The sequence below is a fragment of the Apostichopus japonicus genome, chromosome 15 (assembly GCF_037975245.1).
Source record: "Apostichopus japonicus isolate 1M-3 chromosome 15, ASM3797524v1, whole genome shotgun sequence".
Classification (NCBI taxonomy): Eukaryota; Metazoa; Echinodermata; class Holothuroidea; order Aspidochirotida; family Stichopodidae; genus Apostichopus; species Apostichopus japonicus.
Window position 1 is genome coordinate 23,150,416 of NC_092575.1, and position 27,784 is coordinate 23,178,199.

The window sequence follows — 27,784 nt, forward strand, 5'->3', positions numbered from 1 at the left end:
ATATATTCCTCTTGATTCTCAAAGAGTCGACATCATCGTGCAGCAAGAGTGGTAGAGCCTCCTTGACGTTGAAAGGGGCATTTCTCATAGAAATACAATCTCTACTAAAAGTAGTGGTTTTTAATGGTCCATAACATGTTAAAATCAGTTTTGTGCCTACAGCTATCCTTCAAATGGACCTCAGTTCCAGCCAGCATACAATGCACGATGAGTGATTCTACCCAACAGATTTCCATAGAACAATACAGTCATGATTTAGCTCATCACGAAGATAGCACAAGTGACAGTCTTACACCTTTAGATTTAAAATATATCTTTGATGATACAATTGGTTTTTTTCTTACTTCAACTGGTAACCCTGACTGCAGCAATGACAGCTCCCCCTCCCCTACCCCATCCCCCCTCCCCCACCCACAAGCATCATGATATGATTTGTTTTGTCACTTTGCTGCAGAAATGATACGTCTACATTCCTCGTTTGTTTGTATTTATTTTAGAGCATATATCGTCAGTTTGGCCAACGGTAATTGTATCAGAGTTTACAAGATTGGCAAGAAAGAAGACGGATCTGCTGGAATATCTCCTGCAGTGGAATTTGAAAAGGTACGATCAGTTAACAAGCTTAAAAATATTGTCTCCTTAATATATCTGTAAAAATTATCCTTTTTGCTTTCACTTACTCATATTACCTAACATGGGACCTCAGAGTTATACTCACAAAAATTGTGGCATTTTTGCCTCAGTTAAATCTAGGATAAATTCATGATAAATAAAGCTGGATCACTAGATCAAGGATTTTCATTTAAAATGGGCCAGAGAAAAATGTTGGTTGGAGCAAATAGCCAGACAATATCAAATTCTAACCACAATTACATGAAGATTGAACTACATGCAGGGGTAGGCCAGTAAGATGAGGAAGCCATCACGGTCGACATACACGATCACTTAATAGTGCAAATTTGTGAGTCATTTTATTTTCTTGGCAGGCCAGATTGAAGTATTTTGCTAGTCAGGGTTGGCCAAGAGGTTGCCTATTGAGTAACCCCTGCTCTAGAAAGTCACTAAATGTTATCCTATTTGCTATAGCAGTAAGAGCTATGAATGGATTAGAGTAGTTGTATCACAAGTTGATTATTTTCATTTTGTGGTCTGTGGTAGTTGATTGCACCCTTTTACTTTCTCACAGTCGGCATGCAAGGGATACATGACAGATCCAATGAAAGAGCTCAAATGAAAAGCAACAAACACCCACATGAAGATCGATAGAGTACTTCAGAGGTTTTGCTATCTCAACAACAACCTAAATATATTACTTACTTACTTAATTATTAATTATTTAATTAATTACTTAGTCTTTGGTCACAGACTGCCACATGTGTAGTCTGATCTTTAAAACAATTTTCATTGTTCTCTGTCTCTATCTGCTTCAGAAAACGGACAACGACATTATAGGAATTGGAGTTGGATCGGGTTCCCATGGCAACTTTATCATGTCTGCCTACAATAATACTACAATCCATATATGGGACACCAGAGGTAAAATGCTTTACATTTTCTGATGTGATGTGTCAGGAATAGGACCACGTAGGTGGCATGAGCATGTTATACTTCTCCAGTTGAGTGATAGAGTCACAAACATGCATCAGTAGTGCACAGTCTTGTCATGGTACCAGAGAACTAATAATGAGTTGCCAGATTGAATATCCCACTTCAAACATTTAAGAAACTTTCAAATTATTTTACTCTCATCATTCATTATATTTGGCAGAGGATTTGACCAAATTCACAATACTGACTGTACTGTTACCGGTCATTTTCTTATTTATCATCTATTTCATATTCCACATGCTTAGTTTGAATTATAAATTGAAAAGGAAATTACTTAAAAAGAACAAGCAGTCGATTTCTTGATAACATTTTTTCTTCCAATTGTTGAATTACTGATACCAATTGACAAATTCCAAAATGCCAAATTTTCCTTGAAATCTCTTCCCTTTTCACTTTCTGGAATACATAAAATGAAATGAAAGTGTCATCCCATGTAACATGGTATGCAAAGTATTAAGGGCTTTCAATTCAACAAATTTTGAACTGAATTAAGTTTTCTTGCTACATAGAATCTGAGCAGGTTTCCAGAGAAATTAAAACATTTCTGTAATAGTTCTTTCTAAAATGCTGTGTTAGGATATGCTGATATGCAAAATGTTTGTTTGTATTCAAAGTAACAAATAGGTAACCTGTTTTCTGGGCTGTGTCGGGTAAATATTGTAAATATATAAAAGTTAGAGGGCCTGATGTTCCTGTCGTAGCAGGAGCTTCTTCGGAGTCTAACTGAAATGGAAGCAGAGCAAGAAAACATTTATATAAGTGACAGACATATTCTTTAATTGTTTCACCTAGTTCTAGTAATGTACATAGTTTTAACGCTTTCTTGATGTGCAATCTTTTGAACATCTTATCTATCACGGTTTTCATATTCTTTAATTGTTTCACCTAATTCTAGTAATTTACATAGTTTTAACGCTTTCTTGTTGTGCAATCTTTTGAACATCTTATCTATCACGGTTTTCATATTCTTTAATTGTTTCACCTAGTTCTAGTAATGTACATAGTTTTAACGCTTTCTTGTTGTGCAATCATTTCAACATCTTATCTATCATGGTTTTCATATTTATTTATTTTTAGTTTGACATGTGTACTCCTTTTTATAAATATGCTACAGTATATTTATACTGGTTTCCATAAATGAAATGAAATGAAAAATGAAGACAGTTAAATTGGACCATTGGACAAAGAATAGAACAGATTAAGACAATGAGTATACCTGTTGTAAAGTTTAATACAATTTAAAAAAGGCAACGAAACTTTTTGTTCCTACTTGGCCGACTGGGAAAATAAGAAAGATAGCATTTTAGATTCCTGCAGTGTTAATTCACATTTCCTTACTAATTTTTCACAGAAGTTTTGCTTCTGCAGTAGGATAAAATACGGCGTATAAACATACTATCTTTTTTGAAACGTTTGAATACCTTGAGACTTAGCTATGATGTTTTGTTCAACTCACTGTTGTGTTCAAATCGGCTTTAATAGTAAAAACTTGACCGCGGCTGTGAATGTAACTGTATAGCTTGGAGGGTGGTTTGGAGAGAGTGTGCTCTCAAGTGTGACTCATTATCTGCTTGTGGCTGTGCTAATTATAGCCGCGGAAAAATCCACCGGCCCGGACATGGCGGTTAGATTTGCGAGGCTTCCCTTAGTAAGGTTTGGTGTATTTGATTTCTGAAGTTAGGTCTATTGAATACCTATGAGAAACGGAGAGAAGAAACCCAGATTGAATTAATTGCTGTCATGAAGTAGATAGCTCAAACTGGTTTTCTCTGATATTCCTCTTATTTTTGCAACATCATAAATGGTTCAAATGCGTAAACTTGGCAAACCCTGAAAGCTATCCTTTATTGGATTGGATAACATTTCTATAATCAGTTGTAAAATTGCTTTTTTTTATTATTTTTTTATTTTATTTATTTATTTAAAAAAACAAGATGATTAGAATAGTTGGAAATAAAGGTCAGCTAGCCTACATTCACTACATCACACCTATGAGGTGAAGTAAAGTTTAATGCTTTCAAAAGTTAAACTGTATATCCTCTGAGATTTTCAAAACAGCCCTTGGTCCTATCTACAGCTTTCTTTTAATATATTAATTCCCTGTTTCACTTTGTAATACCATGACACATGTTAAGTTTGTGGGTCTTGAATTAAAGTATGTTGTCCCCACGCTTATCGATATTCGTGTCACGTGTACGATGAGTGTAGTGTTTCCGTAAACTTAACAACCGAGCTCGCAAGAAGGCCTCTCTCTGAGTGATCAGGATAGGGTATCATTAAGAGAAGAGCAACATGTAAATCTCTAGGTCTGAGCAGGTGATACATGTTTTTAAGCACGCTATAACGGCTCCAGTTACAGGTATGAGATCATTGAGAGATGCTCTAGGGTGTGTCGCACTAAAAGGAGGTCTACCTGACTAGTTGAAATACTTGCGTGTCCTGTTTTTGTCTGCTCCAATATATCTTCTTTACAGGTGAACCAGTCTAATGGAAAGGCTGGCTGCAGAAAAAGTGAACCAATAATTGAAAGAAGATCAAAGCTTTGATGAGGGTTTTTGTTTTGTTCAGTTAGTTTTATTTTGTAATTTCTTTGCCAAACAAACTTTAAATTATTAATTTTCTTAAACATATATTGCCATTGGACGGAGTTTGAGCTATTTTGCCACAATGTTATCTTTTTTTGTCTACAGGTGAGCTGCTCTCGACCATTGACACTCATCAAATGAGCCACAATCATGCTGCCGTTTCACCCTGCGGCAGATTTGTCGCATCTTGCGGTGAGTTCACTCTAGGGCAGAGTTGCTTGATTAGTTTGCCACGAGGGGCAGAGAGAAAAAAAGCCCATTTATTTGAGCAAAGTACCAAAGATTGCATAAAATCTCACTATATAATCAGTAGGTTTGCCCAGTCCTATGGCCTTAACAGACTGCATATGCATTTCAGGCATGACTGTGTTCTGATTTTCTGCGATGACCATACCAGAACTTTTCTTGCAGACTGTATTCGGCCCGCGGGTCAACCATTGATAAACACCTACCGTACTCAAAGAGACTGGTAGATGATTGAGATCAAAACTAGAAACATATATTGTTGGTTACTCTGTCATTTTCGTGTAGTATGTTTTTATACACTATGAGAGAATATGCGAAAAGTATATTTTAGTTTTATCAAGTTAACTGCCAAAAAACCAAGGCCAACCTCTTTATCAGTGGCCACGAGGTGTTCATCTTCCATGAGCTTCAGTTTGAAACCAATTCCAGCCTCTGTATCAGTGAGGTGTTCACCTTCCGTGAGCTTCAGTTTGAGCCATGTCACAGTGTTCCTCGATAGTTACCAGTTTTTGCATTGAGGAGCCTCAGCTGCTCAGGAAATTTTGAACATAACATTGGACTATCTTTGATTCTTATCGATGTCCCAACGTAAATCAGGAAATACCATAATTTATCAGCTATAGCATGGCAAAATGCTATGCCAAAAGTGGCCCAGCTGCTACAAAAATGCAAAGATAACTGTTTTCTTACTCAAATCCTCAGTAATTTCAGTGTTTATGATGTCTTCTGTAAAAGCCACAAAAAAGCTATGCAAGATTAAAAATAACTTGCTGAAAATGTTTGTTGGACACCTCACACTAGTCCTTTAGATACCTTCCTTTCTAATTGTATTTATTGATATGTTTCATCAGCATTTAATTACCATGTATTTCAGAAGTCATGATGATGCGATTTGTTTTTCCTTTCTCCCCTCTTGGAGAAATTATTTATACATTATGAGGAGAAAGCTTCCGTAACTTTTCTGATCTTCTTGTATCACAGTGTTGTCAGATACCTTCATAAAATTACCTTAAAGTTTAAATAATCATATCACATATATGTGTCATGTTTTTGGATTTCTTTGTTATGTACATTTAGGCAGAGCTTATCTCCAAAATATTTTAAGTCGGTAATAAATTTCATAATTTTATCTGTATATCTCGCTGTTGGTTGTCACAAATGATCCATAAAAATTGGAAGTAAATGTTTTAAGACAAGCTGATTAGTGTCATGGTTTTTAATCTAACAAGCTTTCGTTGTATCTCCCTCTGTATTTGTCCTACAGGTTTCACTCCTGATGTTAAAATTTTTGAGGTCGTCTTTGACAAAAGTGGAGGATTTAAGGAAGTGAAGAGAGCGATGGACCTTAAAGGGCACAAAGCTAGCGTATATCATTTCTCATTTAACTTAGATTCTTCCAGGTAAGTGATAGTTGTCATCATGTCATCCCAAAATAGGTTACGGAGATGAGTTGCAAATGTCTCAGTGTACTATGGACCAGTGTCCAACACTCCTCGCAGCCTCCTTGCACCCCCCCTCCTCCCCGGCTCTTCCTCTCTCTTTGTTTTGAAAACCTTCAACTTGAATCTTTAGAGTACAGAACAGAGCTCAATGCTATCATAATAAATTGTTGTTTGAGCCTGTACTCCAAAATAATTGTATCAACCTACCTGTATTATCCCTGTAGAGAATAAGTAGAAGAAAACTATGGACCAGTGTCCAACACTCCTCACAGCCCCCTTGCACCCCTTCCCCCCCCCCCCACGGCTCCTTCTCTCTCTTCATTTTGAAAACCTTCAACTTGAATCATTAGAGTACAGAATAAATGTACAGGACAGAGCTCAATGCTGTCATAAATTGTTGTTTGAGCCTGTTGTCTATAATAACTGTATCAACCTACCTGTGTTATCCCTGTAGAGAATAAAGTAAAAGAAAACTATGGACCAGTGTCCAACACTCCTCACAGCCCCCTTGCATCCCCCACAGCTCCTTCTCTCTCTTCATTTTGAAAACCTTCAACTTGAATCATTAGAGTACAGAATAAATGTACAGAGAAGAACTCTATGTTGTCATAATAAATTGTTGTTTGAGCCTGTAGTCTATAATAACTGTATCACCCTACCTGTATTATCCCTGTAGAGAATAAAGTAAAAGAAAACTATGGACCAGTGTCCAACACTCCTCACAGCCCCCTTGCATCCCCCACAGCTCCTTCTCTCTCTTCATTTTGAAAACCTTCAACTTGAATCATTAGATTACAGAATAAATGTACAGAGAAGAACTCTATGTTGTCATAATAAATTGTTGTTTGAGCCTGTAGTCTATAATAACTGTATCACCCTACCTGTATTATCCCTGTAGAGAATAAGTAAAAGAAAAATATGGACCAGTGTCCAACACTCCTCACAGCCCCCTTGCATCCCCCACAGCTCCTTCTCTCTCTTCATTTTGAAAACCTTCAACTTGAATCATTAGAGTACAGAATAAATGTACAGAACAGAACTCAATGTTGTCATAATAAATTGTTGTTTGAGCCTGTAGTCTATAATAACTGTATCAACCTACCTGTATTATCCCTGTAGAGAAAAATAAGAAAACATCCCCCCCAATAGAAAAGATGCAATTGCAATGATTTAATATTTTGACTAGAATTTTCTCAAGTTTCGAGAGATTCGTTACAAGACTGCTGGCGTTAAATGGTAGATTGCTGTTAGAGACCGTATAAGCTATGCGTATTTGTTTTGTGTGTGGAGATGAACTGTGTCGGGTTAATACTTTGAAGTATCGCTCTCACCGATACTACAGGTATGAGCAGAACACCTGCTCAGATGTAGATAATTGTATCGTGTCTTACGCCTCCGAGTATTAAACCATACATGTCACATTACGAATTAACCTAACACATTCTTTATCGGATCAATAAAGATGTTGTTTGGATTCGATTTCTCGAAGCTGGAGTTATGTAATTCCCTGTAGTGAGCCTTCAGACAGGTACCTACGGAATCAACACCATGCGCGATGCTATCCTAAGGCTATACACATGTAAGAAACAAGAGACCCAGCAGGTTTGGGTCTGGTTATAATCCCAGAGAGTTTAACGCAAATCTCTCCTGCCCGCATGAATATTTGCGATAAACAAGAAAACAAGCCCCGGCGAAATAAACGTGAGGAAATGTTGTTACAGTCGACGACGTTAATGTTTTAGTTTTGTTCGAGTTTCCTTCCGTGTCCACAACCTGTCTCCATGACATAACAAACTCTTTAATATGGTGAAATGGTTGAGAACGGTCCCTCTAGGTTCAATTATTAAAGCTTGCATGAGCTTTGGAGAAAACAAAGTAGAAACTTTCTAGGTTTAAATCAGCAGCATTGTTTTCCCATGTAAAGAGTTTTCCATTGACGTGACATTCATCAACTGCTAGCTGAGTTCTGTTATTTAAATAACAAAGAGAGAATATTTTAAACTTGTGTGAGAGTTTATGAAATATGTTGTCATACATGCTGCTTCTTCCTATGTACATAGTATATAATTCAGAACAGGATTTTAAAGCAGTCTGTTCAGTTTTTCCTTTCAAAACCAGACATCTAGCACAAATTTACTTTATGTCCTTGTATTTACGATCTGCCAAAGAAGCATTTGGTAATTGCTATACTACAGTCTCCTAATGCAGAACGAAGCTTCCATACCCTACTCTATAAAGTTTTAAATCATTTCCTACGGTATGAGAGAATTAACAACACAAACTTGCTACTGTTTTGTGGAATCTGGAATACCTCGTGTTTTCCATAAAATCTCTGTGAAGTCCTGTCTGATGTCTTCAAAATGATGCCGTTGGTTTTTTAGTTTTCACATTATAGTTTTCTTATGAGTTTCATATGTCTAAAGTCTTTTTTACATCCTGAATGACATGTCAAACATTGTTTTCATGTTTACAAGTTCACCTCTCAGTATTTTATCTGTAAATATTTCTCTTATTCTTCCATCAGAGTGGCTACTGTGTCCAAGGATGGAACATGGAAACTTTGGGACACTAATGGTAAAGATTTTTCATGTAACAAAAAAATAATGCTTTGCAACTGTTAGAAGACATTCATATTCTTATTATGTTCTTCAGTCACCAAGTCCACTTTAAATTATGCCTTGACTACATATGTATCTAGCGAAGTGTCACAGCCACAAAATTTGAAAAAATTATAGGAGGTGTTCGGGAGAATGAGAAGAATGGGTTAGAGATTGCAAGGCAAAGATTATGAATATGTGTAGCTCTTCATTTGTAACCATGACAATGTGATACATAGCAACGTACATGCAAGAAAAATATAAAAGAGTCTTTTCAACTGTGTTTTGTTCAAGGGACATTCTCTGGAAGAGCATGACCACTTTTTAATAATACAAGTGAAGTGAAAAATGCAACAAGAAATGTTCCTTGCAGGGATTAGTCCTTAGGAAACCAAAGCAGCAAATAAACTCTAAATATTCTTGTCTTTTACTTCACTGCTAGGTGGCATATCACAAGAATCAAATTCTATATTAATTTCTTTTGCCTCGACTTAGATATTGGCTAATAACTAATAGTCAAGTCAGTGTGCGTGTGTGCATGTGGGTATCTTTGTGTGATACAAGCAAGAAAACAAAAAGACCTAACATATTTCTCTTTTATCTTAATGACAGTTAGTAGTTAACAAGAATCTAAACCATATTTTATTTTTTTCTTGTAACCATGGCTACAAGGATACATATGAAAACAAATTGGCATCATGAAAGTCTGTGTGTGTGTGCATGTGTGTTTGTTTATTTGTTTGTGTGATGCTAGCAAGAAAACAAAAAGACCTAACATGTTTCTCTTTCATCTTATGGCAGTTAGTAGTTAACCAGAATTTAAAGCCATATTTCGTTTTCTCTGGTAACCATGGCTACGACGATACATTAGAAAACAGATCGGCGTCATGAAACGAATCTTACAGAAAAAGAAAACAAAAAAGGGCAAAAGGGAGAAAGTAATGCTATTTTGTTTCATCTTTCAATAACAGTTGAATTCCACAAGAATCAAGATCCTTATCTTCTGTTCACTGGTAACCATGACTACACAATGCACAGCCTCATTGCCTTATCAGCAGATGCTCACGCAGTGGCCATAGCCAGTGGCATCTCTGTCTCGGTATATAGCATTCAGAGTGAGGCTCCGGAGGAGAAATTCAACGAAGTACACGCCGGTAAGATTTAAGATGATTTCAATCGTGCAGCGTTTTTTTGTCCCTGACTGTACAAGGGTTCTCGGTGCCCCCAGAATAATGATCCATTATTTTCATAGGTTCTAATGTTGTCCTCCACAAAGCCTCAGAATCGAAACGATATCAAAATACAAACGAAATACAGAAACGGTCTGTTGCCTACATGCACCAAAATATATGTGACATTTATGATATGAGTTGTCCGTGGAAAATATAGCAACTTGGAATCCAGCGTATGTGACTCTATTGTGTTATTATTGTTATATAAGTATGTGTAATTATTTGAGAATTATAAAGAGGTTTGGACTGTCGCTATATCAGACACATTCTCTATATATGGAATTATCAATTAGAAATAGTAAAAATCTCCCGAAGGTCATTTTTTACTTGTTGTCACCATAATTGATATTTCAAGTCACTAATTTATGCCAGTCATAAATTTTAATCCTCATTTAATATTCCAGTTACTGCTTCTGCATTGGTAATCAGTATATGTCTGTATTCCAAGTTGAAGTAATGCTTTCATGTCCCTATAATTAACAACGGAACAAATGGTTTAGTTTTTCTTATGTATAGGCCTAAAAAAAGTGTTATAGGTATATAATGTTAGGCTGACAGAACGGAACAAATCGTTTGGGTTCATTTGTAGGCCTAGTGATGGAGCTATCGTCAGTCTTGTGTGGTAAGGCTCTAGAACGATTTTGTACTACAGTTCTGGCGTAGTTCAGTAAATTATACTTGTACTCGGCTCGGTGACCATGTACTCGACCTAGTACCCGTACACTGTCAGCCATTTGGAATCTAACATGGCGACTAGTGCAAAGAGGGACTGGTTAATTTACCCGTATTCAGGTTGATAGCTTGGTGGCTATACTCTTATGACTTCTACTAGTGAGTGTTATAGCAATCGTGTTCTAGTTTAAATATGACCGTCCTTGTCCCTGGTGATCTGTACCAGTACTTATGTACCCCAAGGCATTTTGGTAATCTTGGGTGGAGATTGGTGCAAAAATAAAGTAGTGCTCGCACTCATGTTAAGGGCCCTTGTCATTGTACCCATGCCAACACGGATTCTGCTTGTTCTCATATTTCATGCTGTTGTGCCCATACTACTGTACAAGCCCAGGTGTCCTGATCACACACTGCTTTCCAAGAGAGTTGTGTTTGAGCAAGCCAGTTACTTTCAATTAATACAGAAAGTAGGCTACATATAGCTCACCTTTATAAAGATTTGAAAAGTCCAAAGGTCAACTCAGTTGACCGTTTGTGTAATGGGACATCATCAGAATTGCATGGTTCGATCCCGGGGTGGCCATAGGCAGTGGTGCCTTCATCTCCATATGGAGCAATAAAAAAAGGAGGCTCTGTGTGAGGAACATCCAGATGTGGTTCTAGTTTTCATAGTTCAATTTGCAGCATTTCCATGTTGCGTGGTACATCGGTCCTTTCACAAGTAAATGGTCCTGTTCATGGCGGATTTGGTGTCCCTGTGACACTTTATCGGTACAAGTGGTTCTGTACATTATAAATAACTGTTTACTGAACTACAAACAACATAACTACTGTACCTTAAAGGATAATTAAATTGCAAAGAAAAAAGGAAACATTAAAAATAACGCAAATATTCTTGAGCACATGAAATACTTTCTTATACAACATTTAACAAGGGCAACCTTCTTTTGAGACAGTGTGAAGACAATTCAATGACCTTGAATTTGTGAAATCCTAATTGCACTATTAAAATTAATAATTATAATTGATTTGATGAAGAAGAAAGTTAATTTTGCTTAATATTTGGGAGGTTGTACACGATGACGATATCCTCAAGTTTGAGATATTTTGCCATTAAGGATAACTTTGAACGGATACTTGAAACACTCGTGTACCTTAACTTTGCTAAACCCACTCTCTTGCCCCTGCTCCACCCCTCACCCAGGCTACTCTACCCTCCCCTAATCCACCCTTCCCTATTTTCTTAGAAGCATGATGAGCTGAAATGCCACTGCTATTTGTTGCCTGTACTGAAACATGAGTGATAAAGTTGAAATAACAGGCACATTGTCGTGTCCAATAGACACAATGTGCCAAACTCATCCGATTGCACACCAGTCCAATCATGCCATCCGTAATGTTATGTTCTCACAGCACATTAAAAGTTTGCAATAACTCAGATAAAACAGTTCCTCTGATCAGAACTGTCTCGAAGATCAATAAAAAACTATTTCATTATAAATATCGATGCCGACTGCAGTCCTACCCGGAACGTTTTTTATGCCCGGAGAAGAGACCGATGATTACTGTCGACGTGGAATATACTTAACAGATGGGAAGGAATGAGAAAAAGGAAATCAATTAGTTCTGTTTATGATTTGACATTAATAGAAGTGGCATTTTTGAAAGATGCTCTGTAGCAGGTGAGGCAGTCCTTTTTTTTTTGGGCTTGCTTCTCACAAATGTTTCAGTTTGCATGACTGATCAAGGGACAAGGTCATGTCTGTTTATATTATTGCATATATGACAAGGTTAGGTGAGGAAGTCTCTCAAAATGTAATAAAAAATGGAATAGATTTTCAGAGTCCTGTAGAAGCCTTGAAAAAATGTGACAAAATGTGTCAAGTTATAATGGTGATAAGAAAGTGGCTACATATTACTACAAGCATCCAGGCCAATGGAAAAGTTTTGTAAGTATTGAAAGAGGAAGTTTCCATCCATTCTTAAAGTTAACATGTTTCTCAAGTTTGACCTACAGTATATAAAATACATGTCACATTTTTTCTCAATTAAAGTCAGTTTATCCACAAAACTGGAACTTGTACTAAGTTCATTCTGCTTTCTCGGGACAAACCTGGTGTAAATTCGACAGTAACAGAAATGACATCTATAAGTCATCTTTGGTCACAAAAAAAATGCAGCATTCAACTAACAAGAAATGCTCGTAGATATAAAAGCATTTTCTCACTCTTGTCATTATGTATAAACTACTTTTGCCTTGGCCCCAAGAATCAGTCAGATGGTTTTTGAAATAAACAAAAAATCATGCCTAATTCTTTTCTTTATTGCTCTTAAAGATCTACCTCATATATCTGAAGTAGCTGGCTAAGTGATGTAGTAAATTGCAACAAAGCATTTCAAAGAGAGCATTGCATTTTAGCTTCTGCACACAAGTCCATGTATAAAGTTTAAACAAAAAGGTGATAGCTTTAGTTCACAAGTCCATGAATAAAGTTTAAACAACAAGGCGTGGATTTTGTTTGCAACCAAAACACCTTACTTTCACTCTACATGGTGATTCTTTTCAATCATAAAGGTTTCTTTTAAACGATTGAATATTATTTCAATCTATGTGGGCAGTATATACATCTTACCAAGCCATGTAAATGTGGATGGAGGAAGAGATTGTTTTTTTTTATTTAAAAAGATCATAAATTTGGCTGACACCCAAACTGATACTTATCTCATGGCAGTGAACTTGAATCAGTAAAAGATTTTTTTAATTTCAATTTTGATACTTTATGGTCATGTCAATTTATTCAAATGAATAATCTTTTACATTCTACTTTAAATTTAATTGACTTCATATTTAAAGTTACTAAAACTATTGTAAACTTGTCAGATGCCAAAGTTTGTACCTGTATTTACATGGTCTGTCCATTGTTGTCTCTTGCAAAGATGTTCTTGACATATTATGTTCCAAGAACATGTTGCAAGGGTTATCGTAAAATGGATAAACCCTTTATTGAGCCTCCCCCCACCCCCTCGATTCATAGAAATCAAAGTTTGACTATCTGATGTTATGCCACACAACATTGCATGTGCTCTTAATCATACCATGGAGAAAATTTCATTCTTGTTAACATAATTACCTCCATTGAGGTTAGGTCTTTGTGTACTGCTTGCAATCCTCAGAGGGCTACCTTAGGCTGACTATTTGACACATTGAACAAATTTATGGTTGCCACGTGTATTCAACGATTTAGGACTAACTTGATCATTCAATTTGATCATTCATTAGTTCATGTGTTGGTTCCTTCCTTCGTTTGTCCCTTCGTTCATTTGTTTCTCAATATATTATTACAATCCAAACAATTCCTTTTGTTTTCCTTTTTTTGTGCAAGATTTTCTGTTACTCAATTACTCAGTACTAACATACAGTATCATGCCTGATCCCAAACCTGTAACTCAACTACTCAGTACTAACATACAGTATCATGCCTGATCCCAAACCTGTAACTCAACTACTCAGTACTAACGTACAGTATCATGCCTGATCCCAAACCTGTAACTCAACTACTCATTACTAACGTACAGTATCATGCCTGATCCCAAACCTGTAACTCAACTACTCAGTACTAACGTACAGTATCATGCCTGATCCCAAACCTGTAACTCAACTACTCATTACTAATGTACAGTATCATGCCTGATCCCAAACCTGTAACTCAACTACTCATTACTAACGTACAGTATCATGCCTGATCCCAAACCTGTAATTCAACTACTCAGTACTAACGTACAGTATCATGCCTGATCCCAAACCTGTTACTCAACTACTCAGTACTAACGTACAGTATCATGCCTGATCCCAAACCTGTAACTAAACTACTCAGTACTTACAAACAGTATCATGCCTGATCCCAAACCTGTAACTCAACTACTCTGTACACTAACGTACAGTATCATGCCTGATCCCAAACCTGTAACTCAACTACTCATTACTAACGTACAGTATCATGCCTGATCCCAAACCTGTAACTCAACTACTCATTACTAACGTACAGTATCATGCCTGATCCCAAACCTGTAACTCAACTACTCAGTACTAACGTACAGTATCATGCCTGATCCCAAACCTGTTACTCAACTACTCAGTACTAACGTACAGTATCATGCCTGATCCCAAACCTGCAACTAAACTACTCAGTACTTACAAACAGTATCATGCCTGATCCCAAACCTGTAACTCAACTACTCTGTACAGTATCATGCCTGATCCCAAACCTGTAACTCAACTACTCATTACTAACGTACAGTATCATGCCTGATCCCAAACCTGTAACTCAACTACTCAGTACTAACGTACAGTATCATGCCTGATCCCAAACCTGTTACTCAACTACTCAGTACTAACGTACAGTATCATGCCTGATCCCAAACCTGTAACTAAACTACTCAGTACTTACAAACAGTATCATGCCTGATCCCAAACCTGTAACTCAACTACTCAGTACTAACGTACAGTAACATGCCTGATCCCAAACCTGTAACTCAACTACTCAGTACGTACAGTATCATGCCTGATCCCAAACCTGTAACTCAACTACTCAGTACTAACGTACAGTATCATGCCTGATCCCAAACCTGTAACTCAACTACTCAGTACTAACGTACAGTATCATGCCTGATCCCAAACCTGTAACTCAACTACTCAGTACTAACGTACAGTAACATGCCTGATCCCAAACCTGTAACTCAACTACTCAGTACTAATGTACAGTATCATGCCTGACGCCAAACCTGTAACTCAACTACTCAGTACTTACGTACACTATCATGCCTGATCCCAAACCTGTAATTCAAATCTCAAGCCGATGCGTTTCGGTCACCAGATCTGTTTCGTATTAATGAAATTCCTGAAGACTCCTGCTCTTCATACTTAAATGTTTTCAGGTTTTCATCATTATTATCAATATTACCTCGCTTTAGACTCTATGGATATACCACAATAAGTTTGAGTGTCTACATTTTCCTTTATTTTTGTTTGTGTTAAAGTAAGTTGGCCTGACGTTTCGATCCTAGCAGGATCTTCTTTTTTATTTTTTTATTTTTGTTTGCTTGTTTGTTCTTCTTCCTCCTGCGGAAGGATAACCGTTTCTCAGGTCAGGGCATCATCCAGGCTGTCTATGCCCCGTCATCTCACTGACACATCATTTTCCATACAAGAATGTTTGGCCAATTACATCCAATTTCCAGGCAAACAGCTGTTGGTTGCATATTTATATCCTCATGGTTGCGTTTAGGAGTTGCAGCTGGGTTCCTGAACACCCTGTTTCGTTTTCTCCCTGCAAAACTTGTAAAAACTCTTGTAGGTGATGAAATAAAAATTATCGGTGATAGGAGTCTCTAGAGCTCTGCGAAATGTAATCAGAGGTGACCTTGAGTGGGCAGGTGATGATGATTAGCCACCTGGGGAACTTTTAAAGGGGGAGTAAAGAATAGTTGCAAAAAGGAAAAAAACAAAAACTGACCGTGCATGTTTCTGTGTGTCAGTTTGTACACACAGAGGTGTTCTTCAATACAGTCTTGCTAATCATGAAAGGTGGTGGTGATTTGTTGGTGGACTGGTGGGAATGGGAAGGGGTGTGGAGAGGGCTTACAAATATGTGGGATATACACATTTAGGGCAAAATTTTTAAGAGAGTGGGGAGACAGAATTCTCCCAGAGTAAAACTAGTACTTCTTTAATTCAAATATTGCAATGTCCAGAGGGAAAATTTTGCATTGTTTCAATCAGCGTCAAGAGATGACCAACTTTCTGTTCGAACAACCAACTTCAGATTTGGAGGTCTTGCTGCGGATTACTAGTGATCTACATCAAATTCAGATTGCACTGTAACTAAATACCCTCAAATAGATTAAATGGGTAAGCCTTGGTATCACCCTCCATCACTTTGAAGATATGGAAATAAAAAAAAAGAAGGAAAAATGACAGCCTAAGCCCTATGATCCACACTGGACCAAAACCAGTGCTCTGATCACCCATCCTACATGTCTCTCTTTCTGCAGAGTATATATTGGTCATTTTCTGTTCTTTTGTTACTTTTTCCGGACAACCAAATTTAATGAAACTGGACAACCAAAGGGTATAAGTCCTGGCTATCCAATGGACGACCAGAAAAAAAAAAGAGTGTGCCCTGTGTCCTAATCAGCACTTTGTCAAAAATGTTAGGGTTCGGGGGGTATGGGGTTGCTTTCATCCCCGATTGCTTTAGTACATTGCAGATGTCGTGAAGAAGATAATTGGCCATGTCAGTTTCCTCAAAAAGAGATCCTTTTTGTATCGCTCAAATATTACCTAAGTGTATCAGTCAGTCTAATTTTTGTACATTATTGAGAGTAACAGGGTGTTGCCTAGAACTGTTAACTAAACCATAAAAATATGTAAATATGAGAAGATTGGTTCAAATCATTGCTGTGTTAGTCACGCTAAATACGCATCATATAACCTGACTGAAAGGGTAGCCATTACAACAGCCCTCCCCCCCCCCTCCTATAGTGTGACAATAGTTGTACTACAAACTGGGTACTACAAATTGCAGTTTGTACCAACTTTGTATTAGCAGTCAGCTGCCAGTCTGTATACAGTTTCCATACATGATTTCTTACCTGCATACTGTACATGGTCTCTAAAAACTGCATACATGGTATCAAATACCTGCATACATGGTTTCTAATACCTGCATACATGGTTTCTTAAACCTGAATACATGGTCTCTTATACCTGCATACATGGTCTCTTACCTGCATACATGATTTCTTACAGTACCTGCATACATGGTTTCTTAAACCTGAATACATGGTCTCTTATACCTGCATACATGGTCTCTTACCTGCATACATGATTTCTTACAGTACCTGCATACATGGTTTCTTCTTAATTATACTGTATCTTCAAAGTAATCCTAAACAGAATATGTTCCCCCTGCATCATCAGATATCATCATCAGATATAAATAAACTTGAGCTGAAATTTCAGCAAAAGTTTCATCTGCAACCTGCACTGAAAATAACACATCAATGAAACATGTCCTCAAGTGAACTTCTTAATAAGCATTGTGTCGATGAACTTCAAGATCTTCAAGAAAGAGAGAAATGGGTTAATATGTATGTTGTTCAGTGGGTCGTCACAACATTTATGTGCAGTAATGGTTACTTGAAATTCTCACTGTCAAGATAAGAGAACAGAATCTCCTTAACGACTGCTGTAATTTTTTGCGATTCTCTCAAGGGGAAGTTAATCAACCTTCAGAGAGACAACATAATATTTTATGCAGTTTTCTCTGTGGTATTTCGAGAGAACAAGAAAAAAAAAATGGAAAATTAGAGCCAAAAATGATTATCAATGTAAATTTGCCTTCATATATTGGGATGAAATACAATACAAGATTATTTTGTAAAAATGACTTGTCTGACAGAGGAAACACAAAGAGGAATAATTAATATCGAGTGTAAAATGAGGAGCATATGGAGGTACAAAGAAAAGATTTTAATTTACAATTTCAGATCACATGGTCTCATTCATTCTGTATGTATGGCTGTCTGTGGAAGCATTATAGTGGGGAGTTAATTTCCCTCGTTATAGAGATTGCAGATTTATGACGCCTTTGAACATAAGTACTGTATTAACAGTACATACAGATCATGGCAAATTATGGCAGTAACATTCACTTTTACCCATATTGCCATTCAAACTTGACTGAGCCAATAGTCACAAAATTACCATATTAAGGTATTGACCCCGATCTTTCCAAAATCCCAGTTGTGATCAGTGAAAATTGCACTCTTATTTCACCAAGCCTAGCCTCCTTAGTATTTATTGAAGCACCATGTTCAGGCAAGCCTTTTGCTTGAACATCAAGCCTACACTCTGGACAGTTAAAAGGTGGACCGCCATGGTCTGACAAATGCCCTCTTACTTCACCAAGCCTAGCCTCCCTAGTATTCATTGAAGCACCATGGTCAAGCAAGCCTTTTGCTTGAACATCAAGCCTACACTCCAGTTAAAAGGTGGACCGCTATGGTCTGAAAGTTGCCCTCTTATTTCACCAAGCTTAGCCTCCCTAGTATTTATTGAAGCACCATGGTCAAGCAAGCCTTTTTGCTTGACACCAAGTCTACACTCCAGTTAAAAGGTGGACGCCATGGTCTGAAATTGCCCTCTTATTTCACCAAACCTAGCTTCCCTAACTAGTATTTAATGAAGCACCATGGTCAAGCAAGCCTTACTTCACCAAGCCTACACCCCAGTTAAAATGTGGACCGCCATGGTCTTACAATTATCCTCCTACTTCACCAAGCCAACCGTTTGGAGCACCCTAGTCTAACAAACATCTTAGTTGTCCCTACCTTCCCTCCTAATGTTAAAATGGAATAGGATTCTCTGAAGTCTCTTGCTTTAACACCAAGCCTACCTACCCTTCTGAGTAACTAGAGCCCCATGGTCTGACAAACCACCCAGTTTACATTATGCCTATGATCTCCAACTCCTCTTCAATGTATGTCTTGAAACGTAATGAGCTGAAACTGGAGTCGGTGTGTTCGCAGAGGACTTTAGTTCGTAGCAATAATAGAGTGGCTGTTAATGTTCTGGGCTATGTAAATGTTTGACTTCACTGTAAACAGAGTTTGACAGAGGCATCAAAGAGAGATTAATTAAACATCCAAGGGAGATTAATTAAACAATTAATTAAAGAAGAAGTTGAGATCGAGAATGAAGACGTTGTCGTTGCAACATTAGTGCAACACACTGCCCTTAACTATTCAGGTCCATTTCGTATGTAAATCAGTTGAAGCTTTTGTTATATGAACATTCATTTATGCAAAGTGTCTGTGTTTTGTATAAAGATATATACATGCTATATGTGGACATTCCATTTGCCTGTAAATATTCTGTTGAGTTTGTGCTAAGGTTAACTTAAAAATGCAGATTGATTTATTTACAGATTAGCCTTTACAGTGACATTTTTGCATTCAAAGTTAGTCAGATTATGGAAACTTTTAACCATTCCAAAAGAGGCTGTGAAGGCTGTGACCTTGAGGCCCCTTTAGCTGAGTGAATGTCTAAATTGACATACTGTCTAAAAACAGGTAATTGATGTATTAAATAAACATAATGAAACCTACGCTCTGAAGCTAAAGGGATATATATATATATGCAGTGAAAATACTGCACACATACTGTAGGCGTACCAACGTATGCTGTTTCTAAACAGATGTTAGTACTGAACAACACTTGGGGTACTTATTGTGCTTCTTGATTTTGAAATATTTAGGATGTTCTGTGAGGTCCAACAGTATCAAAATCGCTGTTTTCATTGCTACAGGGAGAAAAAAGATGTAATTTTATTTTATTTATTATTATTTTTTTTTATGATATATATTTTTATTTTTGTTATTTTATCTTAAATCTTATCTTATTTTTATTTTTTTTATTTTATTTATTTGCTTTGTTGTTGCCATAATTTCTACGTCTGAGTACATTTTGTATCCCTTTAAGGTGCTTTTAAGTAACAGCTACACTGTACAGTGCTTTAAGTAGAAATAGGTGTAATTAAGTTGACTGTCTTTTCCTGTGTGTCAATTTAAAAGTGTTGATAAACCCATCAGGAGGTATAACTTACCGATGCCATTCGTGAACACGTTAAACAATCACACTTTTTAAGGATTAACTGAATAAATTTGCTTTGAAATCTTCATACACCCACACGATGACATGAGACATGCCAACGATGTAGTTTTTCCCTCAACGGCCATTTAAAAAGTGGACATCTTAACTCCATCATCATCATTAACCTCCAAATGTGATAGAGGTGCTACGGATAGTTACCCTCAAAGAGAGACATTAAAAAAAGACAACTGTTTATTACCAATAGATCATTAAAGGAGGCACAGAGCTACTGTCATCATCTGAAATCTGAATACAAGGGAGAGAGAGAGAGACAGAGACAGAGAGGTGGAGATGGTACACTGAAGAACAGCATGAAATTACCAAATTATTCATTAAAATTGTTATTTGAGATTTGGTTTATATTGGGACGTACTACATATGGAATTATAAGTTTCCTTACAATACATTTGAAAATAGGACTTGAGCAAGTAAAAAAAAAACAAAAAAATGTTGATATATCACATATTGATTTTTAATGGTTGCCATTTAGATTTATTACTAATCGTTTAAATATATATTCACTGAGAAAAGTACGTAGGCTGATTTTTAAAAAATGCGGTTGATTGAATATCAAATTTTCAATTTTCTTGAACTGTAACATCAGTAATTGAAAAAAAAGTTGCAGCCTTTTTTTATCAGATCCCATAACCTGACTTCAAAGGATTATTCTTTATCTATAATTTGCTTGCTCTGAGAGGAGGGCATTGTTCATGGTGAAACATCTCCATCTAATATATGAAGTCTTGTTTGGGGGTTTTGTCTCCTAACTTGATAGAGTGGACAGTACTGAACCTGATATAGTATACTGTACTTGATACAGTGTACTGTACTTGATACAGCTGTTTACTGTTGAATTAATATGTAATGAAGCAGCCAATGAAGTACATTAGATATATATGACAGTCCCCAAAATTATGTAGTTCCTTTAAACTTTGCTCCCCATGGTGCCTGATGATGGTTGACACATTGTGATCACATGTTGAACGCATGTCCGTATGTGAGTCGTCACAACATCTGTGTTAATATGTACATGCGGATAGCTAGCAAACTGCACACATGGAGAACCGTGACTATACAACAAAGCATGTATTTTTGTATGTTAAGTCATGTACACTATGTACAGTAGGTTAGAAGGACCATAAAAAGTCCCAATGATGCAAACACCAGGCTGTGCAAATTGATAATACTGTACATAGTCAAGCACAATTGTTACAGTATATGATAAATACATGCAAATTTTAAAGAGTCTGAGCGGAATTTTGTGTGATATTATAAGTATGATTAAAACATTAATGTTATTCCCTGGGTTATCTGTACTGTAGCTACATGAAGTGCAACAGTTTTACGTTCAATGTCAATCAAATTTGCAGCTATTGTACGCATGTTACACCTGTACAGGTTACTGCACCAATGTCCATATTTCCATGGACATGTCTTCTGTCATCCATGAGAGTATGCAAAAACATGTATAAGAAACGTTCATCTACAGTAGATATTTAGGTAGTTCCAACCGACTTGTAATAAATACAGTGAAAATAAAACGCTTTTTACTGTGATGTGGCCATTGATCTTTATAGCAAAGAAAGGTCAAATGTCAATATTGTAACAGTCTGTCAACAACAATGCACAGATGTACTGTACTGTACGTACAGCGGTTTTTGTGTACATAACATTAATGTGTCTGGACAGTATTTTATGAGGAACAAAATTCATGAACCTCTAAAAGGCTATACAAAATGTTAACATTACTGTATGTCCCAGCTTACAATTTACTCCATGCCCAGCCTGTCTCATGTGATGGACTCGCGGGATAACTTTAATCCAGTGCTGTGGCTGAGTGGATAAAGGCGATGGCATTTGAAGCAATGAGGCTTAGCAATCAGGAGGTTCGGGGTTTGATCCCTGACCGGGTCATAGTAAGTTTGTTTTTTCAGCCAAGAGCAATTTACAGTTTTCCCATCTGAAATGACTTTCTAACTTGAAAAGATTCCAAATTTCAGTTAAAATGTTGAATTGGAAGCCACCCGACGTGTAAGTGGTAATCCATAAGCCCTTGCGGGTTTCTCCCACATTTGTGGTTGCTTTGAAAGTGTCGTAAAAATAACTGCTGATTGTTATTATTATTACTATTATTATTATTGTAATCTGAAATCGGGTCTAACAGCAGTAATGACTCACTTCATCAATTATACAATTCCATGAATTTCTGATTGAATCATGAATATAACTAAAAGCAGCTGTTTGTGTTTACAGTGTATTAACTGTACACATTTGCGACACATCTTATTGATTTATTTAATAGTTTAATATAAGCAGTCGGTTTGATGTATTGTACAAGTCTACGGTAGTTTTGCAACAGATGTTTGATACACAGGAAGGGTCTTACTATTCTTAGAAAATGTCACACTAATTAGACTAAGCCTGTACGTAACACAAAAGCCTTAGGTATGAAGTGATGGTAGATATAGGCCTATAAAGCCTAACCTATATTTGCACACATTAAACTTTAGCTAGGCTACAAGTTACCAGTATCTTCATCTGACTATTAGGGATTATCAGCCAACTACATGAATTTTTGAAGAAAACAGTATGACTTTAATCTACTTCATGGAACAAGAAGTCAAGTTACTTTAGATTTTGTTACCATTCGAACAGAACTTTGAGTGTCAGGTGACATTCAAGTTTTGATTCCACATATATGTATGTACTGTAGGTATAGTGCACATATATGCTATTAATGGTAAGACCTTACATTTTGTTTCAATGTTTGTTGCATTCAGTTTGAATTACTGTTTTTTGAAGTGAAGTTTTCACATAGAATGGATATTATACAGTAGCTTCGTCATTTACACCTGTCAATATCATTAGTGATTCCATTCCTCTATCACCCCATGTACAGTAATATGTGTGGAGTTACTGCATTAATACTGTTGAGTGTTGCAGAAAGGTCAAAAGGTGGTGTGTTTATGTTACACTGTCACTTCTGTATGTAAATAGCAAAATGACTGAAAAAGTATTTTGGTGTTCTTGACAAGAATCCAGGGTGTAACTTTCTTATGAAAACTTTGAACATCATGTTAACCAAATATACTTAGGAAATTCAAATTCTCAGTTTAACATTTCCAGGAGTGTACACAAACTTAATGCTAAATTCAAACAGCATTGAAACATTTCCTAATTTTGAATAATGTTTTACTTAGCTCGGTTCACCCTCTGAGTGGTGCTTGTACTGATTCGGGAAGAGTACATGAATGGTGGGGCACAGGGCTAAAACTTTTGTAGGTAAAGGTAAAGTTAGATGGGAGAGTGCATACATTTGTTGATTGGGAGACAGGTAAGTATTGTTACTCGACATGAAGTGCCCAAACTGGAATGTTTTGAGCGAACCAAGCCTTTCTAAGTTTTGTTATTGAAATGAAACCACCTGCACTTTAACTACAGTACACCCCAGAGCATTTGTAGGCTCCTTTTGGAGGTAAAACTTGACACACATTTATGACTAATTTTTACTTTAAAGTACTTAGCAGTGAATCAATATGAAACTGCTGCCATCATCTGTCCTTCTGAATATGCTGTGACATACAAAATTTGTGTTTGCTACTAAAGTACTGTGTACGTACTGTAGTGTATGGAGCACATTGGGGGATCTAGTCTCTTCATAATGTGCAGTATCTCAAAGGCGCTGAACTGTGTACCCTCTAATGAGTTAGAGGACCAACTAGGGATGAAAGTCAGAAGTGACCTTATCTTCTTCCATGTTACGGTGACCAATCACAGCGCCCTTGGAAGTCTGTCACACACTCGTGATTTTTTTTCCTAAAGTTTAAACGGAAGCAGACGATAGGAGCCAAAATCTTCGTCAGCCGTGCAGTCATTCTCAAAGCTACGGAACAAGAAAAAAATTAAATTCGCTTTTTTTCCTTTATTTTTCTCGAGATGGAAGTCAGCCATCAGAGTTAATTGCAGCTGAGTTTCATCATCTCATATAGAGTCAGCATTATGGATAAGTTTACATGTTGTGTGTGACATGTTACCATGGAAATGAAGTCTTAGATGTTGTCATTTTTCTAACCTAAACACAATAGACTAAACATGTGACAAGTACACACAAAGTAACATTCAGCAGTGTGTCATGTACACATTGCACATAAATGTTTCTAAATACCATGTTTTGTGGGAAGAAAGGAGGATTCGTGAAATTAGGCTGAGGGAGGGGGAGGGGGGTGGTCAGGTATACACTTGGGCAAAACCTTGCATGGCTCTAATTTAGTATTGAACTTGCACGTGGGTTTCCCTACATGAAAATGGGACCAGATTTAAAGTTTATGTAGAACTGTAGCTCATTTCTCAATGTGTCAGTAAGAACAAAACTTTGAAGGACTATTATTCTTGACAGGTTGCCTTTCTGCAAATTCCAAAAGTTTTCTAGAGTTTACCACATAGATTCAATTTTACCACCACAGGGAAAGTTTAATTTCACTGTATTTATTTCACACAACTTTGTCGAAACTTCAGTCTTTTTTTGCAAGCTTTCTACAGTAAATCGGCCATCTCATCTGGACGCTCCTGTTAACCAGATGAAAAAAGAGGACATATCTGGGGAAGTCTATACGTAAAGTATATATGGTGGTAAACCATATTTACTGTTTATACAGAAAGTGATTGCGTTTGAACTGAACCGGTCATCACTGGTACTGTCTTGTTAATTGCAAGGCAAGCATTACCCTAGCATATTATAGCGAATCAATAATCTGTAACCCTTTTCTTTGTAGTGTTGTATCCACTGATTTACAATCACTTAATGTAATCACAAACTATTGGTTGCACTATAACTTGCCACATTGGTTGTTAAAAGTAAAAGACTTATTTCAAGTTAACTGGACCTCAATTGTCATCAGGTGCAGCACTGTACGGGCACATATAAAGACAACGTACAAGTGTGGTATAGTGTTTTTCTTCAAATTTTCATGCAAAGACAGTTGGATATAAAGCTGTACATGATTTTAACCATGAAACCCTCCCCCCCCCCTGCAAAACTTGATTTTTAAATGTACTGCATATTGTTTTCAGATGCTGTCTGCAGTCTGGGCAAACTTACACTAAGTACAGATCCATTTCGCCAGGTTCTTGAAAAGTTACTTACAGTCTAGAGTTGTGGTGATCTTTCATACACTCAGACAGTACGTCATTCCGATTTTAATTGGTTTTTAGTGTTTTTCAGCACTTTTGAAAATTCAAGACCGGTAGCAGTGGAGGTCAAGTTACCCACTTCAGTGTCCATCGCTCTGCTCATATTCAGAATTTGATACATGTCCATATTCAAATTTCTAGACCCCATCAACCGCTTTAAAGAAGACCCGATTCGTTATTGGTGTAGTTAGGTACGTAAACAGCAGAGAGAGCAGACAGAATTTAGTCTTATCATTAAAAATGAATGGAAAGATTGAAATTAACATGTGCAGGATAATCATTATAAATTATAGATACTATTGACGAGGGAAGAACCAAGTCTGATATTTGTTTTAGTTTAGTTTAAAGGCTGCTTAGAACTGTTCTTCTTGATCACTATATACTAGAATAATCTTATAGATGATGGTTTGATAAATTTGTCTCTTTCCAAATACATATTGATTTGCACAAGTACTCAGTGACATACACATAAAAGGATGTGCTCAGAATTTCCTGAGTGCCGGGTATACTGATTGCCGTCCTGGGGGAGGGGTATAAGGGGGAGGGGGTGAAATTTTTCGATTTTTGAAGGTGCTCAGATGCCAAATGCTGGCACTTGTGTAGCTTTTTAAGCACATACACAAGTACTAGGTTTGCTAACAATTAACATTTTTAAATTTTTTTTAATGAAATATATTATGTACCTGGAAAAAGTTATTAGTTTGTTTCAAAGAGATTTTACAAGGGACCGATTGAGAGCCGTAAGTAATGTTTCTTGCATGCGTAAGTGATGCATTATTAGTCTGTCAGATTTTGGCATAGGCTCTAGAGGCCCAATTTATGTTGAATATTGTTAGGAATGTCGGGATTTTAGATGAAAATAGTGCTGGGTGGGATTTACGATTTTTATGACAGTGCTGGGCGGTAAGTTTAAGTGCTGGGCGGGGCCGCCCAGTGCCGCCCATTTATTTTTAAATTATTAAAGAGCATATTTCAGAAGTTAAAAGGTTTTTTTTTTAGTCCAAATTTGTGTCAAATTTATGATCCTGAAAGTTCACGCGTATCATTCTACAAGTTATTAAAGGAAGAGTTTCGTTGATGTAATGATTACTTCTCTCTTTCACACACCATTACCGTAGCAACAACAACTCTCGGTTATGGATGGAACCCTGTGATATGTAACATTAGAAATAGAGGCAGGACAGGTGAGCCTCTATTTGTACCGCTTGCAAATTCAGCAGCTGTTGCAAGTTCTAGTTTACAAGGTATCGGGTTGGAAGATATTATGTCCTTTGACATTAAATTAAAGTACTGAAGAAAAACAGAAACTGTGGCTTAAAGCAGACCTTTCAAAAGCGTTAAAAAAAAGGTATTTTAAGTTTCATAAAAATGCTAATTAGTATTGCAAAAATCATAATTATAGACATTTATATTTTTGACCAGTACTTCTCTGACCAGATCTCAATATGCCTGCATTATAGTTACTTAAAGTTTCATGGCACATATGCCGTATCCAGACTTAGCCTAATTTGCATGTGCAATTCTGGGCTGTTATCTCAGTTCTAGTCTTCATAGCCTCCTTTTGTCCTACTGTACTACAGCATGCAAGGATTGAAATGGTTGTGAAATGGCTTGGAGAATATTATATGAATTTTTCAGTTTAAAACCAAAATAATAGCAGTTTATCGATGCTGTTCAAAATTAATAATCCCACATCATTAATTCAGAAATACACAATTTGCTTTTCTTGATAACATAATGAAATAAAATTTTGATATTTTATGTTTCTCAGCAAAACAAGAAAAGTTTTGGCAGAGTTCAACTCAGATCAATATCATATATAAGCATATACAGTATCTGATACTGGAGAGATTTTATGTCCCTTTTTTATTTTGCTGAAATTTCCATTCATCATACCCCTTTGCTTGTATTTCCCTTTTCAATGGTTGTGTCAATATACCATCAGAAAGCATTGATAGTTATTCAACCATACATTGGGTGGATGCGAAATTATGAGGGTTTTTCTGCAAAAATTGGCCTAATTTTGGACACCAAAATGTGACATTATGAAAATGGCTGTAATTGAGATGCACTTTTCTTAGTTTTTCCCATGTTATTATGCCTTGACTTTGCATTTTCTATTCAAGTGAAAGCAGAGCTTCAATTACACTTGCAAACTTCAGTCACCCATGCTCATCAACTGCTGAAAAATAAAGATCTTCATCTTTGTTAACGTACATATTTTTGGTGTCCTCCTGCATCACATACGTTAACTGGTGGCAACTTTTCATGATTATAACCTAATCACACGCTGCACAGTAGTGTACTAGGGATTGCAAGTCCCAGAAACTTACTACTCATGCTGAGAATAGTTCGAATGGCATCTCAGAGGACAAATTCATTCAAAAATACATGTGAAAAAAACTTGTTATTGGTTGTTAAACTGTACAAATTGTTCGGTGTCCTCAACATAACCTACGTTAAATGGGCATTATTTCACTATCAACTGATAGTTTTGAAT

At 36.7% G+C, this 27,784-nt stretch overlaps 2 protein-coding genes across 3 annotated transcripts in view; one reads left to right on the plus strand and one right to left on the minus strand.

The window, feature by feature from the left end:
- LOC139980529 (uncharacterized) overlaps positions 1 to 27,784 on the minus strand; it is a 290,788-nt gene that overhangs the window by 64,592 nt on the left and 198,412 nt on the right. The window lies entirely within an intron of this gene.
- LOC139980891 (transducin beta-like protein 2) overlaps positions 1 to 27,784 on the plus strand; it is a 53,018-nt gene that overhangs the window by 5,275 nt on the left and 19,959 nt on the right. For both annotated transcript variants that reach the window (XM_071992896.1, XM_071992895.1), the window contains exons 5-10: positions 498 to 603; positions 1,431 to 1,536; positions 4,299 to 4,385; positions 5,704 to 5,839; positions 8,406 to 8,455; positions 9,450 to 9,632. In XM_071992896.1, the coding sequence (XP_071848997.1) occupies positions 498 to 603; positions 1,431 to 1,536; positions 4,299 to 4,385; positions 5,704 to 5,839; positions 8,406 to 8,455; positions 9,450 to 9,632 (668 nt within the window). The remainder of the gene's footprint in view (positions 1 to 497; positions 604 to 1,430; positions 1,537 to 4,298; positions 4,386 to 5,703; positions 5,840 to 8,405; positions 8,456 to 9,449; positions 9,633 to 27,784) is intronic.